Source organism: Grammomys surdaster, unplaced genomic scaffold, assembly GCF_004785775.1.
Source record: "Grammomys surdaster isolate TR1022 unplaced genomic scaffold, NIH_TR_1.0 125889, whole genome shotgun sequence".
Classification (NCBI taxonomy): Eukaryota; Metazoa; Chordata; class Mammalia; order Rodentia; family Muridae; genus Grammomys; species Grammomys surdaster.
The window spans coordinates 1,060,538-1,081,782 of NW_021620714.1; the positions used below are offsets into that span (position 1 = coordinate 1,060,538).

General features: G+C 44.9%; 1 protein-coding gene and 1 pseudogene across 1 annotated transcript in view; one reads left to right on the forward strand and one right to left on the reverse strand.

Moving 5' to 3' along the window:
- The first annotated feature begins 9,242 nt into the window (after window positions 1-9,242).
- Window positions 9,243-21,245, forward strand: part of Parp14 (poly(ADP-ribose) polymerase family member 14) — a 32,218-nt gene continuing 20,215 nt past the window's right edge. Inside the window, exons 1-4 of the mRNA XM_028752226.1 lie at window positions 9,243-9,441; window positions 14,603-14,742; window positions 15,597-15,630; window positions 18,339-18,581. Coding sequence (XP_028608059.1) covers window positions 9,255-9,441; window positions 14,603-14,742; window positions 15,597-15,630; window positions 18,339-18,581 — 604 coding nt within the window. The 5' untranslated portion in view covers window positions 9,243-9,254. The remainder of the gene's footprint in view (window positions 9,442-14,602; window positions 14,743-15,596; window positions 15,631-18,338; window positions 18,582-21,245) is intronic.
- LOC114608286 lies at window positions 17,209-17,914 on the reverse strand (annotated as a pseudogene).

Sequence of the window (21,245 nt, forward strand, 5' to 3'; positions counted from 1 at the left end):
AGGAGGAGGAGGAGGAGGAGGAGGAGGAGGAGGAGGAGGAGGAGGAGGAGGAGGAGGAGGACTAGGAGGACAAAGAAATCTATGAACGTGGAGGTTGGTGCAGATATTGGTAACTCAAGTCAGCTTGTGATAGAGGAGACAGAGCCTGAAGTGATAAACTACAAGCCAAAAAGTGCCAAAGACTGTGTAGAACAGAAGCAGGCGAGTTTTCTTCCTGGGACTTCTTGCAGGAACCAACCCTACTAGCATCTTATTTCGAATTCCAGACTCCAGGATGATGGAAAAGTCAATATGTGTTCTTTTGAGTTAAGCAGTTTATTGGCTTTGTTATGTCACCCTTAGGAAATGAATTTAGAGAATTAAATGTGCTGTCTGATGGAAATACTGACAAAATCAAAATGGACTGCAGCTTAGCAAGGCAGGGGCAAGACCATCATTGTTAAGTATGGGCATAGAGGAAGTCAGAGAAGAGCCCAAGGGTGCCAAGTACATATATATATATATATATATATATATATATATATATATATATATATAATATTTTCCCTGCATGTAGGTCTATTACTATGTGTGTGTCTGGTACCCCAGAAGTTCAGAAGAAGAAACTGGAGTTACAGATAGCTCTGAGCCACCATGTGGGTCCTGGCAATTGAACCGAGGTCCTTTGAAAGATAAGCCAATACTCTCAGCAACTGAGCCATCTCTCCATTCTCAGTACATTGTTTCTTTATGTGCTGACTTGCAAAGTAAGAACAACTTTTAAAATTTGTGGTGTTCTGATGAAAATCAAAAGAACACTAATATTTTATGATGTTTAAAAATTACATGAAATTTGGGCCTGTTAGATGGCTCAGTGGCTCATTTGCTGAATGAGCCTGACGGCTTGATCTCAAAGGTGTCCTCTGACAGCCACATACGTCACATGTATACACACACACACACACACACACACACACAAATAAGATTTAGCTTCCTCCCCTTTTTTTCTGGGTTTTTGAGACAGGGTTTCTTTGTGAAGCTCAGACTGTCCTGGAACTCACTCTGTAGACCAGGCTAGCCTTGAACTCAGAGATCCATCTGCCTCTGCTCCTAAGTGCTAGGATTAAAGGTATGCACCACCACTGCCCGACTAAGATTTAAATTTTTTAATGAAATGTAAGTTGTATGTTTGTAACAGGACCATATTCACACAATCATACCTATGTATTGTATGGTGGCACACAGTAAATACAAATAGGCAGAGAGACAGACAGATATTAAAAAACTGATTTTCTAAGATGCAAAAGAAGGGTGAGATTTTCTTCATTTTCATTTTTAAACACCTGCCAATGCTCATTCTCTGCATGTTCTTTGGAGATGTATAAAAACCTTTATAAAGCTCATTTAAAATCTCCTGTCAGTTTTACCCCCCGGGAATGTTTTCACAGAAAGCTGGGAGCCATGGCTTTGAAACGTAGTCGGTAGAGAAGGCTGTATCTTATCTCCCAAATTCCCTGGGAGGGAAGAAGCCTGATTTTGTCTCACATCTGACTCCAGAGATGAGAAAAATGTATTATTCCTTTGGATTAAAGGCACTTTAGATGGTCACCCCAATTACCAAGGGGATACAGGATGAGCCGTGTGATGTCAAACAGTGTTTTCAAGTCTTTTTATTTGAGGACTATTTTCATTTATCTTGGAAAGTGTGTCACTGGTTTTGGCTGGTAATATTAAAAGGTGAGATTTCCTTCTGTCTTTGCAATCTGTGTAGCAGATTGCTTGTAATAAACATCGTTTTGTCTTAGTAAGTATTCATAATAAGTAATTTCCTTTTTCCTCCTCTTTATGGCGGTACTTTCTGGATGGGTAGTGTTATCAGGGAAATTGGGGTCCCTTCTCAGAGTTCTTAGTTTCATTAGTAAAAGAATTTAAGACTGGGCTCAGAAGAAAGCTTGAAGGCAGTTTCATGAGAGTTTAACAGGAAAACTGCAGGGCAAGTAAGCTGTGAGTCTCAACATCTTGCCAGGGAGGAAGGTGGAGAAGAGAGAGAAAGCCAGGCTATTTGAGCTAAGCCAGCACGTTTACCAATGTAAGTCAATGCCATGGTGAGAGGGGAAGAGTGCTTCAGAGAAACAGTAGGAGTTCAAAGTGTTGAGGAGAACATTCCCAGGATCATGTCAGTATCAAAGAAGAAGGAGGAGGAGGAAGAGGAGGAGGAGGAGGAGGAGGAGGAGGAGGAGGAGGAAGAGGAGGAGGAGGAGGAAGAAAGTCAAGGAGGGAAATAAAAGGAGGAGCAGAAGGAGGAGGAGAAGGAGGAGGAGGGGGAGGAAGAAGAGGAAGAAAGTCAAGGAAGGAAAGAGAAGGAGCAGGAGGAGGAGGAGGAAGAGGGGGAGGGGAGGGAGAAAGGCAAGGAGGGAAAGAGGAGAGGAGAAAGAGGAAGAAGAGGAGGAAGAGGAAAAGGGAGAAAGTCAAAGAGGGAAAGAGAAAGCGGAGCAGAAGGAGGAGGAGGAGGAGTGGGAAGAGGAGGTGGTGGTAAATGAGATAAAAAGAAGGAAAATAGTTACAGACAGACCTTACAGGGCCTTATGGTTGGTCTGTCTGTAGTGACTGCTAACAGCCAATTATCTTGACCGCTGTTTTCTATCAAACCTAACCCTTCATCATAAAAGACACCTCAAAAGCTAGTGAGGGTCTGCTCTCTGAAATCCTGACTTTGGAAGAGTCAGCTGGCTGGGCAGTTCCAAATATAGCTTGCTTTAATCAGACAGTCATGGAATTGGTCCCCCTCGCCTTGCTCAGGTCTAACATTTTATGGGGAAATAAAATTCTATTGTGTATAGATTCCATCTCTTTATTTTGATTATTCATTAATCAGCTGATGAACATCTGAGCTGAGTTCATCTCCTTGCTTTTGTGACTAGAGCAACAACAACAGACATGGGTGTGTAAGTATCTCTGTGGTAGGATATAGAGATTTTTGATGTATGTCCAGGAGTGATATATTTGGGTCTTATATTATTACATTTTGATTTTTAAAATTTAATATTATTATTTTATTATTAATTGATTGATTTTTAGACAGGCTCTTGGTGGCTGCCCTGGAACTCACTATGTAGACCAGCCTAGCCTAGGACTTACAAAGAGACACCTGCTTCAACCTCCTTGAGTACTGGTATGAATTTCTGGTATAGCAGCAATTTTGTAAGTATTTTATAAGGCATTTTTATATCTATGTCCATCATTGAGTCACAGTTCTAGAGGCAGGAGGATCTGAGAGAATAGAGCCTAAAAATGAGGTGGACCAAAGTCTCATGGAATAGCCAGTTTTATTTAGAACATCAGATAGTTTGTACTCTGAGGGTTAAGCAAGGTCACATGAGGAAAGTTCACGTGAATTCAAGCTGTATACAACCACAAGGACAGGTGTTGCCTGAAATCATCAAATGGCAATAATAAGATAATGGAGTTTTCCCACCAGCACTCAGAGTTTTCCTCACAGAGCTCTGTTCTTGGACCATGTTTTCACTCATGAAAATTAATCCATGGTTTTCTTTGTTGTTGTATCTGTGATGGATGGAATGGCCCCCACAGACTCATATTTGAGGACTTAGTCCCCAGTTGGTGGAACTGTTTGAGATGGATCATTAGGTGTGGCCTTGTTGGAAGAGGTGTGTCACTGGGGGCAGGCACTGGGGTTTCAAAAGGGTCTGCCATTCCCAGTGTGTTCTCTGCCTCCTGTTTGCAGTTCTATCTGTGAGCTCTCAGATGCTATTTCAGCTGTGTGCTGCCTGCTACCTCCACTCTGCCATCATGGACTATATCCCTCTGGAACCACAGCCCAACAAACTTCTCCTTTTATAAGTTGTCTTGGTCATGATGCTTTGTCATAGCAACAAGAAGTAATTAAGACAGAAGTAATATGTACTAGTCAGGGTTCTCTAAAGAACCAGAATGAATAGAATTGGTATTTTACAAGGGATTCATTAAACTGACCTACAGGCCAACGATGGCAGTCTCACAATGGAAAGGTCAAGAATGCAATAGTTTTTAGTCTATGAAGCTGGATGTCTCTGCGGTCCTAGTCTGGTATTGTCCCAGAGGCTTCCTGTCGAGCCTTGGTTTTCAGTCTATCTTACAATCCTGAAGAGGTTGGATTTAACACCACCAGCAGCGATAAAGTAGAAGAGCTCACCAGCAAAGAGTAAGGGCAAGGGCTGGAGAGATGGCTCAGAGGTTAAGAGCACTGGTTGCTCTTCCAGAGGTCCTGAGTTCAATTCCCAGCAACCACATGGTGGCTCACAACCTTCTGTAATGGGATTCGATGCCCTCTTCTGGTGTGTCTGAAGACAGTGACAGTGTACATAAGATAAATATATCTTTAAAAAAGTAAAGACAAACAGAAAAATAGCAAAGCCTCCTTCTGTCAATGTCCTTCGATGTGGGCTGCCACCAGAAGGTGTAGCCCAGATTTAGGATGGGTCTTCCCACCTCAAATAATTCAGTTAAAAAAATCCTTTGCATGTGTGTCCAGCCCCCTGGGTTTTTTAGAATATTCCAGATGTAGTCAAGTTGACAACCAAGGTTAGCTATCCCAGTGGTTTTGGTAACAGGATAATGCTGGCTTTGAATGAGTTTGGTACTGTTCCTCTTGGTTGTGTCTTGTGGAGGAGTTTGAGAAATGATGGCATTAGACCTTTCTTAAAAGTTTAGTAGCAGAAGTTGGTCATGATGATGGATACCTTTAGCATTCGGGAGTCAGAGGCAGGAGGATTTCAGGGAGTTCAAGACCATCCTGATTTTATAGTGAGTTCTAGGACATTCAAGGCTATATAGAGACTCTGTTCTAAAACCAACCCAAAAAAATAGTAGTTTTTAGCAGTGAATACCATCCAGTCCCAGACCTTTCTTTTTGAAGACTTTTAAAAACAGATCTATTTTATTTTTGACCATGTGTGTATATTTGTATATGTGTACACGCAGGTACCCATGGCATCCAGAAGTGGGCAACAGATCCCCTGAAGCTGTAGTTACAAGTGGATGAGGGGACTGAGAACCCAACAAGGGGACTGAGAACTAAGTTCCTCTGCAAAAGCAGTGTGCTCTCTGAACCTCTGAGCCATCCCTCCAGCCCTGTGAGCGGACTTATAATCACTACTTCAGTCTCACTGTTGTGAGTTTAAGTTGTTTATATCTTCTGGGTTTAGTTTTGGTAGGTTATATACACCGAGAACTTTGTTCATTCCTTCTGTGGTTCTCAGCTTTTTTGGAGTAGAAGTTCTCCCTAAGGATCTTGAGTTTCACTGGAGTCTGTTGTAACAATTCCCTTTTTACCCCTAAGTTTATTAATTTGGGTCTTTTATCTCTTTCTTTTGGCTACTTTGGTTGTCAGTCTTAACTTTTTCAAAGAACTAACTCTTGGATTGATTTTTGTGGAATACATTGTTTTATATTTTAATCAGTAAAACTTAAACACACAGAGACCACCTTTCCCTCCTAGGTCCCTTATGGTTCACTGTAACAGTGTTACCTGGTTGCGCATAGTAGGATGTGTGAACGGGATTGGGCTGTGTTTACTGCAAGTATTGAGAGGTTCCTATGTGGCTCTAATTCAGTGATTATCTGACTGAAAGACCCAGAAAGGTTTTTATTTTTCTTTATTCTGCACAAACTAGGAATGATTAAGTTTTACCTTTCTTTTTTTAAAAAAATATTTCATGCAAATGAGTGTTGGCCTGATTATTATGTCTGTACACCACAGTTGTGAGCATCATGTGGGTGCTGGGGATTGAACCCAGGACCTCTAGAAAAGCAGCCAGTACTCCTAACTACTGAGACATCTCTCTAGCTCCCAAGTTGTACCTTTCTGAAGATACTGCCTTTACTTTCCATCTGTGGTGCTTAATCTCAATAATCAATGTGATAAGATTGAAAATCACCTGGAAGATGGACTCAAGGCATGCCTGTGGGGGTATAAGTAGGTAAATAGAGGTGGGAAGTCCTGCCCATTGTGGGCTCCACCATTCCCTAGGCTGGAATCCTGTACTATTGAATGGAGAAAGTGAGATGATCATAAACATTCACTCCCTTCTGCTCCTTGACTGTGGCTACAATGTAACAGCCACCTCAAACTCAAGATGCCCCCTCAAAATCTTGTTTCTATGACTTTTGCACTGTGGTGGATTACAACCTGGAGCTATGAACCAAAATAACTACTTTCTCCCTCAAGTTGCTTTTGTTGGGGTATTTCATTAGAGCAACAAGAAAAGCAACAAATGCAGCAGCCAGATGTAGTATTAGAGAACCTACATTACTCCTAGTTGAGAAATGTACTATTAGGGATTCCTGTACCAACTGACTGATATTAGAGTTACACACTTAGGAGTCACCCCAGAGTGGAAAAGCACAGTGTTGATTGAAACTTCAACTATAAAAATCACTTTTACTGTGACTTTATTTCTTGTAATTTGATTTTGTGAAGAAAACAAGAAACCAGTTGCCCGGTCTGGAGCTCTAAAATCTGGGAAATGGGGCTGTCAATTTTCTTTGTGGTTTGGGTGAAATCCAAGGATGATTTCCAGAGATGAAATCCGGGAAAAGTCAGCACTCTAGCCTACCCAGCTAGGCCCTCTACACAGACCGGGTCCAATGCTGTTTGGCTCAGATGATGAGCGCCACCTGCAGGCAGAATGCTGGAAATTGGAGAAAGATACCTGGATACTGTTCAGCATTATTTAAAAATCAGGAATAAAAAAAGCCCAGCAAATTTTCGTCGGTGCATCTCTGATTTTCTTTGTACTGATTCAGTTCTTTGGTATTAAGTAACAATATTCAAGTTCTGTCTTTCTCCAAAGAATCTTTGACCTTGACAGACCTTGAGATAGATTTCAAATCTTTCTTCCACTCACATCTGACAAACTTTAATGCAACCTCAGGGACATAGTATTACAAAGTATACAAGCAAAATAAGCACTTAGTGATGATAAATCATAAAGAAAATCCTTCTAAGAGGATTCTTGAGTTCACATATGCTTTTTCCATTTACTGTGAATGGAAGCAAATTTGCACATTGTAACAAATGTGTTTCTTTTTATAGAAAGAACTAAATCATGGCTCAATATTTGCTACTGCAGGACATGAAGCCTTTTCAACTTTTTTCAGAATATTTTTATTTTAAAATTGTTAATGCTGAGAACCCTACTTTGAATTAAATACACGCTATAAAGTGGCAGAAGCGTGTTTAGGACCATTGGAATGGAAATTCTGTCTTAATCACAAGCAAAATTTATTGAAAGAAATTTAATTTTATTTATTTTTATTTTAAGTGTATGGGTATTTTGCCTGCATGTATGTCTGTGCGTCATGTGTGCGAAGTGCTCACAGAAGCCGGAAGTTTGTACTGGATTTCTTGGAACTGGAGTTACAGGTGGTTGTGAGCTGCTATGCAGGTGCTGAGAATCAAACCTGGGTCCTCTGGAAGAGTAGCCAGTTCTCTTAATTGCTAAGCCAGTTCTCCAGCCTCTGAAGTAACAATTACTAAGACACCAGACAACACCAGTAAACACATGTGTGCTCAGCACACGGCTTCAGTGATACCAGGAGACAGCACCTGTAATCAATGGAGTGTTACACAGTTGATTTTGATTTAATTTTTGGTCATTGTGCCTTCAGAAGCCTTTCAGTGTTACCATGATTTTTCTCAAGTCTCACACTGAGTTGTGCGACCCGTCAGAATTGCAATGTTCAGAGAAATGAGATCCATTTGTTAAAAAACAAAAAAACCAAAACACTTCGATTTTACCCTCACCCCCAACCTCCGTTCACAACCTTTGTTCACAATGCCTTCCTGCTGGCGCCAGGGACGTCCTTGCTGTTATCACCAATATCTTTCACATCCCTTCTTTTTACCAACATCTGCCCATACCTAGGACTTTCTTATTTTCAAAAGTGTTTAACTCCAAGAAACAAAACAACTTTCTGTGCCCAGAATCCCAATCCCTCAACTGCCGCCTGACTCCCACGTCTTACTATTCAGTCTACCTTCTGGAAAGATCTGGGTGTTTTTGCTGCCTCTGCTTCCTTCCTTTTTTCAGACCTCGGTCTTCTTCAGACTCCACCCTTCCCTGTTCTCTATCAGATGGTGCTACCAGGGCATCCCAGAGGGCCACCATACCCTAGCCCTGGAACGGCAAAGCCTCCCTTTAATGTGTGTCCCAAATATTCGCTCATCACACGTTGAGGATACACAGATTTCCAGCCTCTTCTCATCCCTGTCACAGCCCGCACACCTCACTCCTGTACTACTATTGAGCCTCTTGCTCGGACCACTCCTGCATGAACTTTTCATATCCTTCGGCCAATCTTACCTCCAGTGGCAGCTTAGAGTTCTTCCGGGCAGCGGGAAGGGTCGGAGCCCAAAGAGCCCTCTACCAGAGCCAGAGCCCTCTCTGTAGCACCCAGGTCAGCTTGGCTTTTGTTACTCTTGTCGAACTCAGCCACTATGCAACAGCCTAAGTGATTTTGTGCAGTGAACAACCACCCAGAGCCCCGCCATCTAAGGTCATTTCTCAACAGTCCTTAGGCTCTCGGGTGCCATGCCCCTTGCCCATAAGTGCTTCCCGACCTTTCCTTAGTCGAGCTGGGAGCCCCTGCTTCGTTGCTCCAACAACATCTGCGTATTTCTCCCCAGAGCCGTCTATACCTGTGTCCCTCCGTTGAACACCCGGAAAGCATGGACGCCTAGCACACAGTCCTCAAAACTGCGAGTTTGTAAACACAAAGTGTGCACAGATGAGAAAACAGAATTCAGAAGCAGGAAAGGCATGTCAAATCCCCCTGGGTGGTCCCCAAGTGAGCAGGGAACATCCAGAGAGGATCATTTCGCGAGCCCTTTCCTTCTTCTATACAGTGCGGGTTTCGGGGATGCAGAACTCTGGTAGTGATGGAGCAAGCTCAGCTGTAGCTCTGGGGGAGTGCGTGGCCTGAAGGCTAGAGCCCGGATGTGTGTGTGGGGGGGACCGTCAGCTCCCTGGGATTGAACTGCTAATATTGAGGGCAGGAGAACAAAGTGGGGGGACTGGGTGTGCCCCAGGCCCAGTGTGCGCGTGTGTATGTGTGTGTATTGTTGCACTATTCCAATCCCAGGACAGCGAGGTGAAGATAGAAACTAAGGGCGGGGAGGGATTTCCAGGAAATGAAAGCGAAAGAAGTTAACTCAATGTTAAAACTCTGAGCAGTTTTGAGCGACCCAGCAGTCGCCGCTTCCTAGTTCAGTCAGGATGGCAGCGTCGGGTTCCTTCCCGCTGCTGGTCGAGGGCTCTTGGGGCCCCGAACCCCCGAAGAACTTGATCAACAAGTTGCAAATGTACTTTCAGAGTCGGAAGAAATCGGGAGGAGGGGAGTGCGAAGTCGTCCCGGAGCCGGGGAACCCAGCACGCTTCCGGGTGCTTTTCTTCCCGGAGGATGGTGAGGGGCACGAAAGTCTGGGAGGGTCGCCCTGCGCGGGGTTCGGGGCCACGGGTGGCAGGCTCAGCACTCCGCTGCAGCCCAGTCGGAGCGGGAGATGTGGGGGCAGAATCTGGGTGGCGAGCGCAACTCGGAGTGGCGTTCCCCTAGTTTTTCCAGTCGCTCCCTGGAGCTATCTGTGAACCTGTGTTGTTTGTTTGTTGTTTTAACTGTCCAGTTTTTATTCAGGTGGTGCAGGAAAAGAACTAAGAAACGAGAGGAGTCCAAAGAACCGCAGGGTTCTTTGGGAGCGGAGCTTGAGAAGGGAAAAGCCCGGGAGCGCTTTGTCCCACAGTAGGGGGTGGGGTGGGGGACGAGGGGTGGGGTCTTGTTTCTACCTCGTCCTTCAGCCTCAAGATGGCGTGAGGTGGCTGTAAGCTTTGAACGCAGGTTGGGTTGGGGTGTTTCCTTATCTCCGGAAGGCCCCTGAACAGTTATGCAGTTGAATGTTCCCCGCCTCTGTCTGCCTTCTGCAAAGGAGGCCCAGCCTTGCTAGCTTGCTCAGGTGGGTGAGTGGACGTCCCAGACCTGTGGCTTCTGGAAAGCCACCATTTGTTAACATCTGAGATTTTGCAGACCAGCGTCATCTTCAGAATGCAGACAGTTCCTCCTTCTTGTCCTTGCATTTGTAGGAAACCTTTGGGCTAGAGGAGAGGCAAGAATGTTGAGGAGGTCAGGCAGTGGGCAAGGTGATGGCCAAGCAGAGACCCAAGAAGGAAAATAAATGAAAGCAAGAGAAAGGTGTAACACGGGGTTTCAGTAAGCCTGGGTAGGAGGGCACAAGAGACCTGCGTGGCTCTGATCTCCCCCAGAAAACACAAGTTTGATTTCACAAGGGAGCACTCAGTGGGCAGCTGGTAGAAGAATCTCATTTTCACTTTTCCCTAGACCAGTGCTTCTCAACCTGCCTAATGCTGGGGTTCTTTAACACAGTTCCTCAGGTTGCAGTCACCCCAACCACAAAACTATTATCTATTATCTATTATTATTATTATTTTGGTTTTTTCGAGACAGGGTTTCTCTGTGTAGCCCTGGCTGTCCTGGAACTCACTCTGTAGACCAGGCTGGCCTCCAAGTCAGAAATCTGCCTGCCTCTGCCTCCCAAGTGCTGGGATTAAAGGCGTGCGCCACCACTGCCCGGCTATAAAATTATTTTTGTTGCTACTTCATAACTGTAATTTTGCTTACTATGGTGAACCACAATATAATCCCTATGAAAAGGTCATTAGATCCTAAAGGGTCGAGACCCACAGGTTGAGAACCATTGTAGAGGGCTCCCAGGTTGATTCCAGCTGTCAATATACCAATAGACATGACCTGTATGAAGACCATTTTTCTCTAGACTGCCACTATCCTCAAATGTTGGCCACACGTTAGGGGTTGGAGTAACTAGACCTCTCCAGCTGTATTCTAGGCACTGTAATACAGTGAGTGACGGCTGAGTAGGGATCATGTACTGCCAGCCCTCTGAAGTGACCTGGACAAGCTAAACATTAAAAAAAAAAAAAACTCTGTTGTTTATTGAGAACCCCAAACCAACAAAACAGAGAGGAAATCTAAGATATTGGTAGAATACTGAAATACGCAGCACAGAAAAATAACTGTTGTGATAATACAATTCCAGTTTTAGCCTTTACAGCAGACCCCTGGGCTGGTCCGGTGACTCAGCCCTGAAAGGCTGGGCTCACAACAAAATTCACCCAAAGCAGATCTCTGCTGAGCTTTCTCCCCACGGGGCTCCGAGCCCCCAGCCCCCCCCCCCCCACTTCTTCCAGGCTGCTCCAGGTCATTCCTCTGGTTTCACTCCCAGCACAGATGACTCAAAATCTATTAAAGTTTAACCCTGTTGAGTGGCAGTCTTTAGGATGACTAGAATCTCTCTTCACTTTCGGTTTCCTATCTGAGGCACTGTTTCCTCAGTTTCAATTCATCTGGAATTTCCCCATAACAGACTTAAGGGCAGCAGTGTTTCTTTCCTGTAGAGAGCACCACCCTCTGGCCCAGAAGTAGCCTGAGCAAGCTTAACTATTCACATATATCTATAATAACGGGGTAGTACTATCGAGCCTCCCAGCATCCCCTCCCCAGTAGAAATTAGCATATGGAGGTAGGAATCAGAAGATCTAATCTTTGTAGGCTAATTGGATTTGTGTACTATAGAGTACGTATGGACTTACTGTGTTTTTCCCCCTTAGGACTTTGAGCCTGCCAGGTAGTTGCTCAATGAATGAGCTACCGTCCCAAACCCTAGCTCAAAACAATGTAAACCCCATTTCAGATGGACACACTTTATCATACTTTCTAGTCTCAATTTGTTTATTGTGCAAGGCCTAGGTATCCTTGACGTGAGGAAACTCATCTTCTTATAGACAAACAAACAAACAAACAATGTCTTCCTGGGTATTGATAACTTATGCCTTTAATCCCAGCACTTGGGAGGTAAAGGAGGCAGATCTCGAGGGCCGTGTTCGAGGCAAGCCTGGTTCTACAGAGTGATTTCCAGGAAAACCAGCAATGCACAGAGAAACACTGCCTCAAACACACACACACACACACACACACATACAAGCAACAAAGAAGATTTATTTTTATTGTATATGTATGAGTGTTTGCCTGCATATGTCTGTATACCACTCGCATACAGTGCTTGCAGAGGCCAGAAGAGGGCGTCAGATCCCCTGGAACTAGAGTTACAGACTGTTTAGGTCAGTTATATGGATGCTAGTAACCAAATCTGGGTTGTCTAAAAGAGCAGCTAGCACTCTTAACCACGAAGCCATCTCTCCAACCCTAACCCACCATTTTCTTAAGTAAAATTGAACATAGATGACCTGAGGTGGGCACGAGGGGGAAGAGGTTAGACACCAGAATTGTGCCTCCTCCTCCCAGATACGCCTTGATGGGGATCTCGTACTGTTGTTGCCGCCACTGCTTTCTGAGGGTACTCATGCCCATACACATTGCACACAATCTACGAAGGGGTGGGCATGTCTGGATGTCTCAGATGGACTTTACCAAAGTCCAGGGTAGAAGAAAAGGAGCGAAACACATAGGCATGTGATATTAGGTCACCGGCTTCCATTTAGGTCACATAGTCCTCAGTCCTCTCGATAGCCCAGTACTGCTTCTCTGGAAACTCCTGTCTACTCACAGAATACAGTTAGAGCCAGATGTTCCTTCCTAGATGGGTTATAACCCCTGTATCTGGGGGGTGGGGCGTCTAAGTGAGGCCCCCTTTGGCCTGCCCTCTTCATAGCTGAGGCAGGAGAGCTGTCACACGTCCCTTTATGATAGGCTCTAAGCTTATTAGAGCAGCCCACCAGAGCTGAACAGGAACCCAACATTTGGTTGCAGCTGTGAATAGCGGCTCTCCCTACCTCTCTTCTAGACCTGTTTGTACTATCTTCCATGCTGGCCACGCCCCTCCTGTTCCTTTCCGGCTCTCCTTGGTCTGAGCTGATTTTCCTCTTTGCTCTCTGGCCGCTGCTTCTGATGCTTGCTGTTTATGTTTTCATAGCTCTTCATGTCACTGACAGCATTCCCCAAGAGTACATTAAATGGTGAGACCTCTGCTCCAGAGGCGTTAATTTCTCTACAGCCACCCTGGTAGTTTATGACAGAGTTGGAGATCAAATGGCAAGGCATTGGACTCGACTCAGTTTTCACTGTAGTTCAGCTGTCCGGTGCTCTAATTTGTTTTTTTGCAAATCTCCTCTATTCTATTTTTTCTTCTCCCTTTACTACCAAAAATGGGTTCTTTAACATTGTAAACTAAGGTGTTGGTTAAAATGGCTGGACTCCTGGTCATTCTGATAATGGCCATCGGGGCCACTTTCCTAAAACATGGCTTTCATATGTCCAGTCGTCCTTATAATTGTAGATATTTCTACCTTCAGTGCCTACCCAGTATAGGACAGGTACTGTGCTACTAAACTCTTTCTATTTCTTCAATGTAATACACTTAGCACACAGGCTCAAGACAATCCCTATTAACCTCATTAGTCGCTAAGAAGACTGAGGCTTTCTAAATAAGATTTGTTTATCAGGATGCTTAGGGTGTTCACCAGAGTTCTGTTATTGTGACAATGTATCTGATATAATCAGCTTGAATAGAGGAAGTGTTTATCTGGGCTCTACTATTCTGGAGTTTTTAGTTTACTGTTTGCCTGCTGCTTTTGGGCCAGTGGGACAAGGCAGTACACCCTGTGGAGAACTTTTGGCTATGAAGTGATAAAGGCAGAAAGGGCAGGGGGTCCCAGGATCACTCTTGCCCCTTCCTCCCCCAGAACTGTGGGAGTTGTGAATTGGTTCCCAGTGACCTCACCTCCTTCCCTTAGGCTCCACCCCTTAAAGCTTCTGAGACTGTCAGCACTATGAACTGGAAAATTTGTAATTTCAAGACCCCCAGGGAACACTCCACAACTAATCTAAAGCAGTGAATTATAGAAAGTAAGCCGGGTATGACAGTTCATGCTTTGATCTGAGCACCTGGGAGACAGAGGCAGGTGGATCTCTGTGAGTCCAGCCTAGTTTACAGAGCAAGTTCTAGGCTAGCCAGGGCTAAATAGTCAGACCTTGTCTCAACAACAACACCCTAGTAAGTTTAGGTGCAGGGGAATGGCTCACTAGGTAAGAGAGCTTGTTGGGTAGATGTGAGGCCAGAGTTTGAATCCTTGTAACAGCTAGACATGGCTACGAGTGCCCAGTATAGAGAGTAGAGATGGCAGGTCCCAGAGCTCCCTGGCCAGCAAGCCTAGCCGAAAGGGTAAACGTCAGGTTCAGTGACAGACCTGGTCGGTTTCCCTGGTCAGTTTCCAGGCCAGAAGGCAGAGAGTAATGGAGGGAAATACTCAGTGTCCTGCTGTGGCCTCCACCGAGCAGGGCTGCACGTTCATCCATATGCATCACGTGCACACAACATGATAATGCACACAACGTAAGTTTAAAGCTGAGATTCACATCCATCTGTTAAGTTTTCCTCCCACAGAGTTTGCTTGGCTGAGATGCTGGCTGAGCTCTAAGAATGCTAACTGTAGATAAATAAATAAATGTAAGTAATTATGTAAGTAAAGATTGCTTGCAGCTTGGCTTAAAACTTTTTTTTGTTTTTTAAACATTACAGTCCGGCAGAACGTTCTGGAGAAAGAGAATCATGAGTTAGTGTGGCAAGGAAAAGGAACATTTAAGTTGACTGTCCAGTTGCCCCCAGACCCGGTGGAAGCCTCAGTCTCTAAGGAGACAAGGAAGGCACCTGCAGAAGAGGTAAGGAAACCTAAGATGGACTCAAAAGGACACAGGGTGGCACCTTGGAAGGTATGTGGGGATCTCAGTGATGAAAATATGGTAAAGATGTCCTGGGTGAGGTGGCTCATGCCTTAAATCCCAGCTCTAGGGAGGTAGAGGTAGACAGAGTTCAAGACTAGCCTGGTCTACAAAGTAAGTCCAGGCCAGTCAAGGCTATATAGTGAGACTGTCTCAAAAAAAAAAGGAAAGAAAGAAAAAAGAAAGAAAGAAAAAAGAAAGAAAAGAAAGAAAGAGAGAAATGGTAGACCAAGACCTAAGTCACAGTAGTGTGAAAACAGCAGCTTAGAGCTGTGTCGGGAGGGACATAAACAATGAAGAATCAGTTACTTTTTGACACTTTTGGAAGAGTCAAGATGGGGGGGTGCAACAGTAATGAATTCGGGGTGTCTAAGTTTGTATCTATTTGTCTTGGCTTCTTTATAACCAGAAGCCTGTGGTCTTGAGAGGACAGCAGTGCACTGTGTACTGTTCCTCAGTTGTGAGGGAGATTGCCAGGAACCTCTGTGAAGCACATGCACTGTGCTCATAAGGTAATCACGAAATAAGTACTATGTGTCGGGAAAGCATGGGCTGAGTTGCCTCACCTTTTGCATGGGCCGGGGACTCTCGAGTATGTGTCTCATTTCATCATTCATTGTTGTGACCAGCAGGAAGACACACTGTGACATGTAGCCTCGGATGTATTCAGTAGCTCATTACCCAAGTATATCAATATCATTCCATTTAGCTTATGTCTCCAGTCTGGCCCAAGGGATGTCTTATTTATATAAAGAAGTGATTTGTGTATTAATGCATTCTTATTTGGGTTTTAGGAGTCCAAGACAAGGGAAGATGCTGTGAAACCAGGTAAAGTCTCAGCTAGGGCGGGCAGTTTTGTATTCATTAAACATGTTGCTTGGGAGATTTTCCCTCTGGAGTCACACCACACAGGATCTCCTTGGCTTGGAGCTGCCTTGAGTTGCATCATCCAGGTCTCAGCCAGATGTGTATGAAGCGCTCGCTCCCTGAGGGAGTCCCTTCAGCTCTTAGAGCTCCCATCGGAAGAACAGGACCAGTTCTTTCTGGTGCTGTGAGATGTCTACAGATGAGGAGAGGGGAAGGAGACCTGGGAGGTGGTGATGGATGCTTGTGCTTGGGTGGCAAAGAACAGCAAGGACAGGAGTGTAGTGGATGCTGTGTGGCTCTCTGGGTACCAGTGCTCTGTGAACATCAGGTGTGTCTTCAATAGACCCCAGCTCCCCAGCTCTTCCTTCCTCACCTGCTGCAGGGAACAGCCAGCACTGGGGCTGGGGTGGGGTCTCCTGCTTCACTAGTGGTAGGCAGAACCCATGTCCTGCCCCAGACTTTAATGAAGGAATGACTAATATCTGTATAAAGGGTAACAAATGAAGAACCAGGCCAGGTGAGATAAGCAAGAACATCAAAGATACATACTCTCAAACCTTAGGGAAAGGAATTCTTTCTTTCCCTCCATCACTCTTTGCCTTCTGGCCTGGAGACTGGTCTCTCACTGAACCTGGACCCTTTTGGCTAGGCTTGTTGGCCAGGGAGCTCTTGGCATCTGTCCATCTCTGCCCTCTATACTAGGCACACATAGCCATTCTCAGCTATTACAAGGGTGCTGGAGGTTCAAACTCTGGGCCTGGTGTTTAGGCAACAAGCTATCTTACCCAATCAGTCATTTCTCATGAATAATGTTACAGTGTTAATCTTTTTTTTTTTTTTTTTTTTTTTTTTTTTTTTTAAAGTATTTGTTTATTTGATTGAGTACATTGTTGCTAATTTCACACACACCAGAAGAGGGACTCAGATCCCATTGCAGATGGTTGTGAGCCACCATGTGGTTGCTGGGAATTGAACTCAGGACCTCTGGAAGAGCAGCCAGTGCTCTTAACCACTGAGCCAACTCTCCAGCCCTACAGTGTTAATCTTTAAACTGTTATTTTGCTTAGCATGAGTGTGTGCACAGTCTCAGATATCCTTGCTTCCCTAGAGTGAGCCAAAGAGTCCCGCTCTAATTCAGTGAACATCTGATGAGCCTCAGCTGCACACCACAAAAAAAACGAGGAAAGCTATACCCCGCTTTGAGAAGTTCTGTCCTATAATTAGAGTTTAGTACTTGTGAGCATATATGAGGGATGATATCTAGTCCCCAGAAAGACAAAGCAGAAAAAAGTAATAAAGTCAAATTAATGATAACAAGGAACAACGCTATGTTTTAGTTTTTGTTGTTTTGGGTTTTTTTTGTCTTTTTTATACAAAAACAATGTGTATTTATTTAATATACATTGTAAGTGTTCAAGAAGACTTAATTTAAAAAAAAACAACAACAACAAAACCCCAGCACTGCTTAGAAATCAAGGAGAAAGGACAATCTAAGAAAAGAGACAACAAAAAGATGGGCAGAGAGGCGGACAGCGAGTGTCAGGGCTCTTGGCTGGAGACCTGCTTTGTTTTTTTGTTTTGTTTTGTTTTTCGAGACAGGGTTTCTCTGTGTAGCCCTGGCTGTCCTGGAACTCACTCAGTAGACCAGGCTGGCCTCGAACTCAGAAATCCACCTGCCTCTGCCTCCCAAGTGCTGGGATTAAAGGCGTGCACCACCACTGCCTGGCCGGACCTGCTTTGAATAGGTTTCTTGGAGGTACTTCTTAAAGACTATGGGGTTTTTCCAGAGTTTCGCAGCATGTGTGTTCAAAGGGCTATCAATGTTGGGTTCTCCTAGCAGGCTCTGGATAGAAAGCAAGATGGTCCTGACATCATATAGTGCAGACCACTTATCCTTGAGGATGTCCAGGCAGATGTTGCCCTGGGTGTCCACGTTGGGGTGGTAGCAGGGTGTGAGGAACGTCACTGTGGGTGTGCTGTAAGAGTAACCACTGGGGAACTCTAGGGAGAGTTTATACCTTAGGTCTTCATATACGGTGCCGACTGCTCCGTGGATGGTCCCTATCCATTTGAACTGGTTGCCTGAGAAATTCCTTTGTCATCAGACATCACGAAGGTCATCCACTCCTGCTGTTGCCTCTTGCCTACAGGGCCCCGGGCGGCGCCCCCCCCCCCCCCAGGGCTCGGTTCCTTTTTGAAAGGCAGCAACGCTGGTAGCAGCTGGGGCGCGGTTTTGAGAGGCCATCCCAGAGGTGCTGGCACAGAGACAGGAGTATGAGTGTGGAGACGAAAGGGCAACTGTTTTTGTTTTTTTGAGACAAGAGTTTCTCTGTGTAGCCCTGGTTGTCAAGGAACTCTGTAGACCAGGCTGGCTTCCAACACACCGAGATCTACCTGCTTCTGCCTCACGAGTGCTGGTATTAAAAGTGTGCACCACTGCACCCGGTGCTACATTTTAGTTTTTAATTCACCAAAGCAAAACCTTCATTATGTAACATTTCCTTTTATTTGAGTTATCCAAGAGGTGGGGAAAATTGGAGATGTGAGACGTGTCTTAGGATAATTTACCTAGAGTGAGCCAAAGAGTGGTGCTTTAATTCAGTGAACATCCGACGAGTCTCAGCTGTGTATTACCTTACGCCTTTCATTGTCATTTCCAATTTTTTCAGGTGATTTGGATACAACACATTCTCCCAGCACCACTGGGAAGATGTCCCATCTTTCGGAAGATGTCCCGAAAGAGTGTGAAAATACTTCCTCCATGGTGGCATTTGAAAACCTGCCCGAGAAAGTATCAGAGATGGTGCTGACCTTCCTGGTGGAGAATATAAGTGGCCTCTCCAGTGATGACTTTAAGGTGGAAGTGATCCGAGATTTTGCTGTTGCTGTGGTTACCTTTCAGAAACCTATAGGTGAGCTCCAGGGGCCACTGTGATCCCAGGCTTCTGTGCCCCACACCCCAGCATCTGAGACATCTGTGAAAGTTTGGTTCTTTGCTCTAGTGAGTAACAGGTCTCTAAGTCAATACAGATGCTTTTCCCCTCAAATTTTTGAAAGAGAAACAAATTAATTTTGAGATCAAGTTTGAGTATATTTAATAGGCTGCCCTTTATTGTATGCTTGTTTAAGTCGGGCTCTGGAGGCAGGGGTGTGGGGAGAAATAGAAAGTCTAAATGAACAAGCTTGAACTTGTCCCCGGGAAGAGTGAAGATTGACCTGTCTCTTTAAGTGATGCCGCACTTACTGGGAGGCCACCAAACTTACCCTTAGTACTTGCTGTAAGTCAGGCACCTGCTAATCTCTGCATGTGTTAATTTATTCATTCCTTTCAATAACCTTATGACAGGGGCTCAATGGTGCTGAGAGACAGAGGAACTGGATTTGAGCCCAGGCAGTTCACCTCCTCCCCCCTTTCTCTTACTACTTTACCGTACTTCTCCCTGGTAGAACCCTTTCACGGTCATACATGCAGATTTGAGGGAACCCGGAAGATGAATGCCCTGGCCAGCAAGATGGCAGAACAGGCAAAGGCACTTACTGCCAAGCCTGACAGCCAGAGTCTGATCCCTGGGACTCATACAAGTTGTCATCCAGCCTCCAAATACACGTACACATGCGCACTTCTGTGCACACACACAGACTAAACAAGATCATTGTCACAAGCAAGTACCATCTCCACCTAGAACAGGGCAGATTCCAAACCCATGGCCATGGCAGTGAGATGTCAGTCAAGCTCACAGGAGACGTGGTCAGGATTCTAGCCCTGTCACTTAACCATGAAGTGTGTATGAAGCTCACCAAGTTATTATCTTCTCTGTTCCTTATCCACTCATGCATAAAAAGGGATGACCCTTATCTAAACTCCTGTGAAGATTAAATGAGATGATACTTAACATAGTACCCGAGACATGGTAAGGATTCGATAAAGGGGACTGTTAGTATTTAAAAACGTAAAGATTTGTTTATGTGTATGCTTTGCTAGCATGCATGCAGTGCCGGCAGAGGCCAGTAGAGGGCATCGGGTTCCCTGGAACTGGAGTTAGATAGGGTTGTGAGCTTCCAGGTGGATGTTGGGATCTGAATCACTTCACAGTCCTCTGCAAAGCCGCTGAGTGCTGTTAACCTCTGAACCTTCTCTCCAGCCCCATAAAGGGAAATGTAAAATTCAGTGACCTAGCTTCTGTTCATTGAGCAACAGTCTTGAAATCACACTGTGTTAGCTCTCTGCACTGTAACAAATAACCTGAGTCGGTCAGCCTATAAAAAGCAAGGTTTATTCTAGCTCACAGTTTTGAGTGGCTTCAGTCCTTGATCAGTTAACCCTGTTGCTCTGGGGCTTCTGGTGAGGAAGTAGACATAGTGACAGCATGTGGAAGACTATTTATCTCAGTGACTAGGGGAGACAGAAGGAACAGGAGGCCAGGGTCACTCAATGAAGGGAGCATTTTCTACAGGCCTCACTTGTTAGGTGAGCCACCACTTCTCAATAGCATCATGTTGAGGGCTAATCCTGTTAACACATGAGCCTCTAGGACAGTTTAGATCCAAACTACAGCTATCATTATGGGCCATGTACCAGTTTAGGAGCTGGGGCACAATGATAAATTAATCATAGTTCCCTTTCTGGAGGAACTCAGCTGCCTCAGGAAGGAGGCATGTATGTAAATGAATAAAGAAGATGAAAGAGAAGTCATCTCAGCTGGTGGAACCTGTCGGGGGTTGGAGACAATGACGTGCATTGCTGGGCTCATCTGAGTGTGCGCTCCGGCAGTGTTGCCTGACCATGTCCAAACTACACCAAGCACATTCATGCTGCCTCTGTTCCCTCCCTTCATCCACTCACTGGGCAACCATCCTTTAGAGGGTGACCCTCCTTCAAACTAGAGACCACATATACTCCGAGTCTGAGTCTTAGCTTTATCCATTGCTTACTGGATCTCCAGAAGGCAATTCATTTGTGTTCAATCATTGGGAAATGATATGCAAGCAAGGACGTGTATTTGTTTATTCCCAGATCTCAGCACAATAATTGTCACATCGTAGGACCGCCAGCCACTGTGTTAATTAAGAGAACTAGTTGGGCTGAATCCTAAAGGATAAACAGGACCAAATGAGAAAACGGAGAAGGCTGTAGACATAGCTATGGTGGCGTGATTTGATCCTCAGCGTCACAATGAAACAAAGATGTCTTCCATGTTGGAGAAGGGCAGTGCAGACACAGGAAGTTGTATGTACAAGGACAGAAGAGGAGGATTTCAAAAACATGACTAGTTTTTTGTTTGTTTGTTTGTTTGTTTTGTGGCAACAAGACAAAATTGAAAGAGTTACTTGGATATGACTTTGGCTTCGGTAGCCTGGCTGTGGGTATGGGCTCCAGGAGAAAATGGGGAAAGGGCCGGGGTCTCACCGGGGAGAGGGGTGAGGTCACAAGGAAAGCACTCAGGAGGGTTGGCTGTGGGTAAAGGGCGGCTCAGTGGCAAAAAATACAGCAGTTGGTAGTCCTCCTCAGTTGTAGCCATTTCTTCAATACTGTATAGAGATGTCATCGGAATTTTCTCATTTTCTATTTGTTTTGT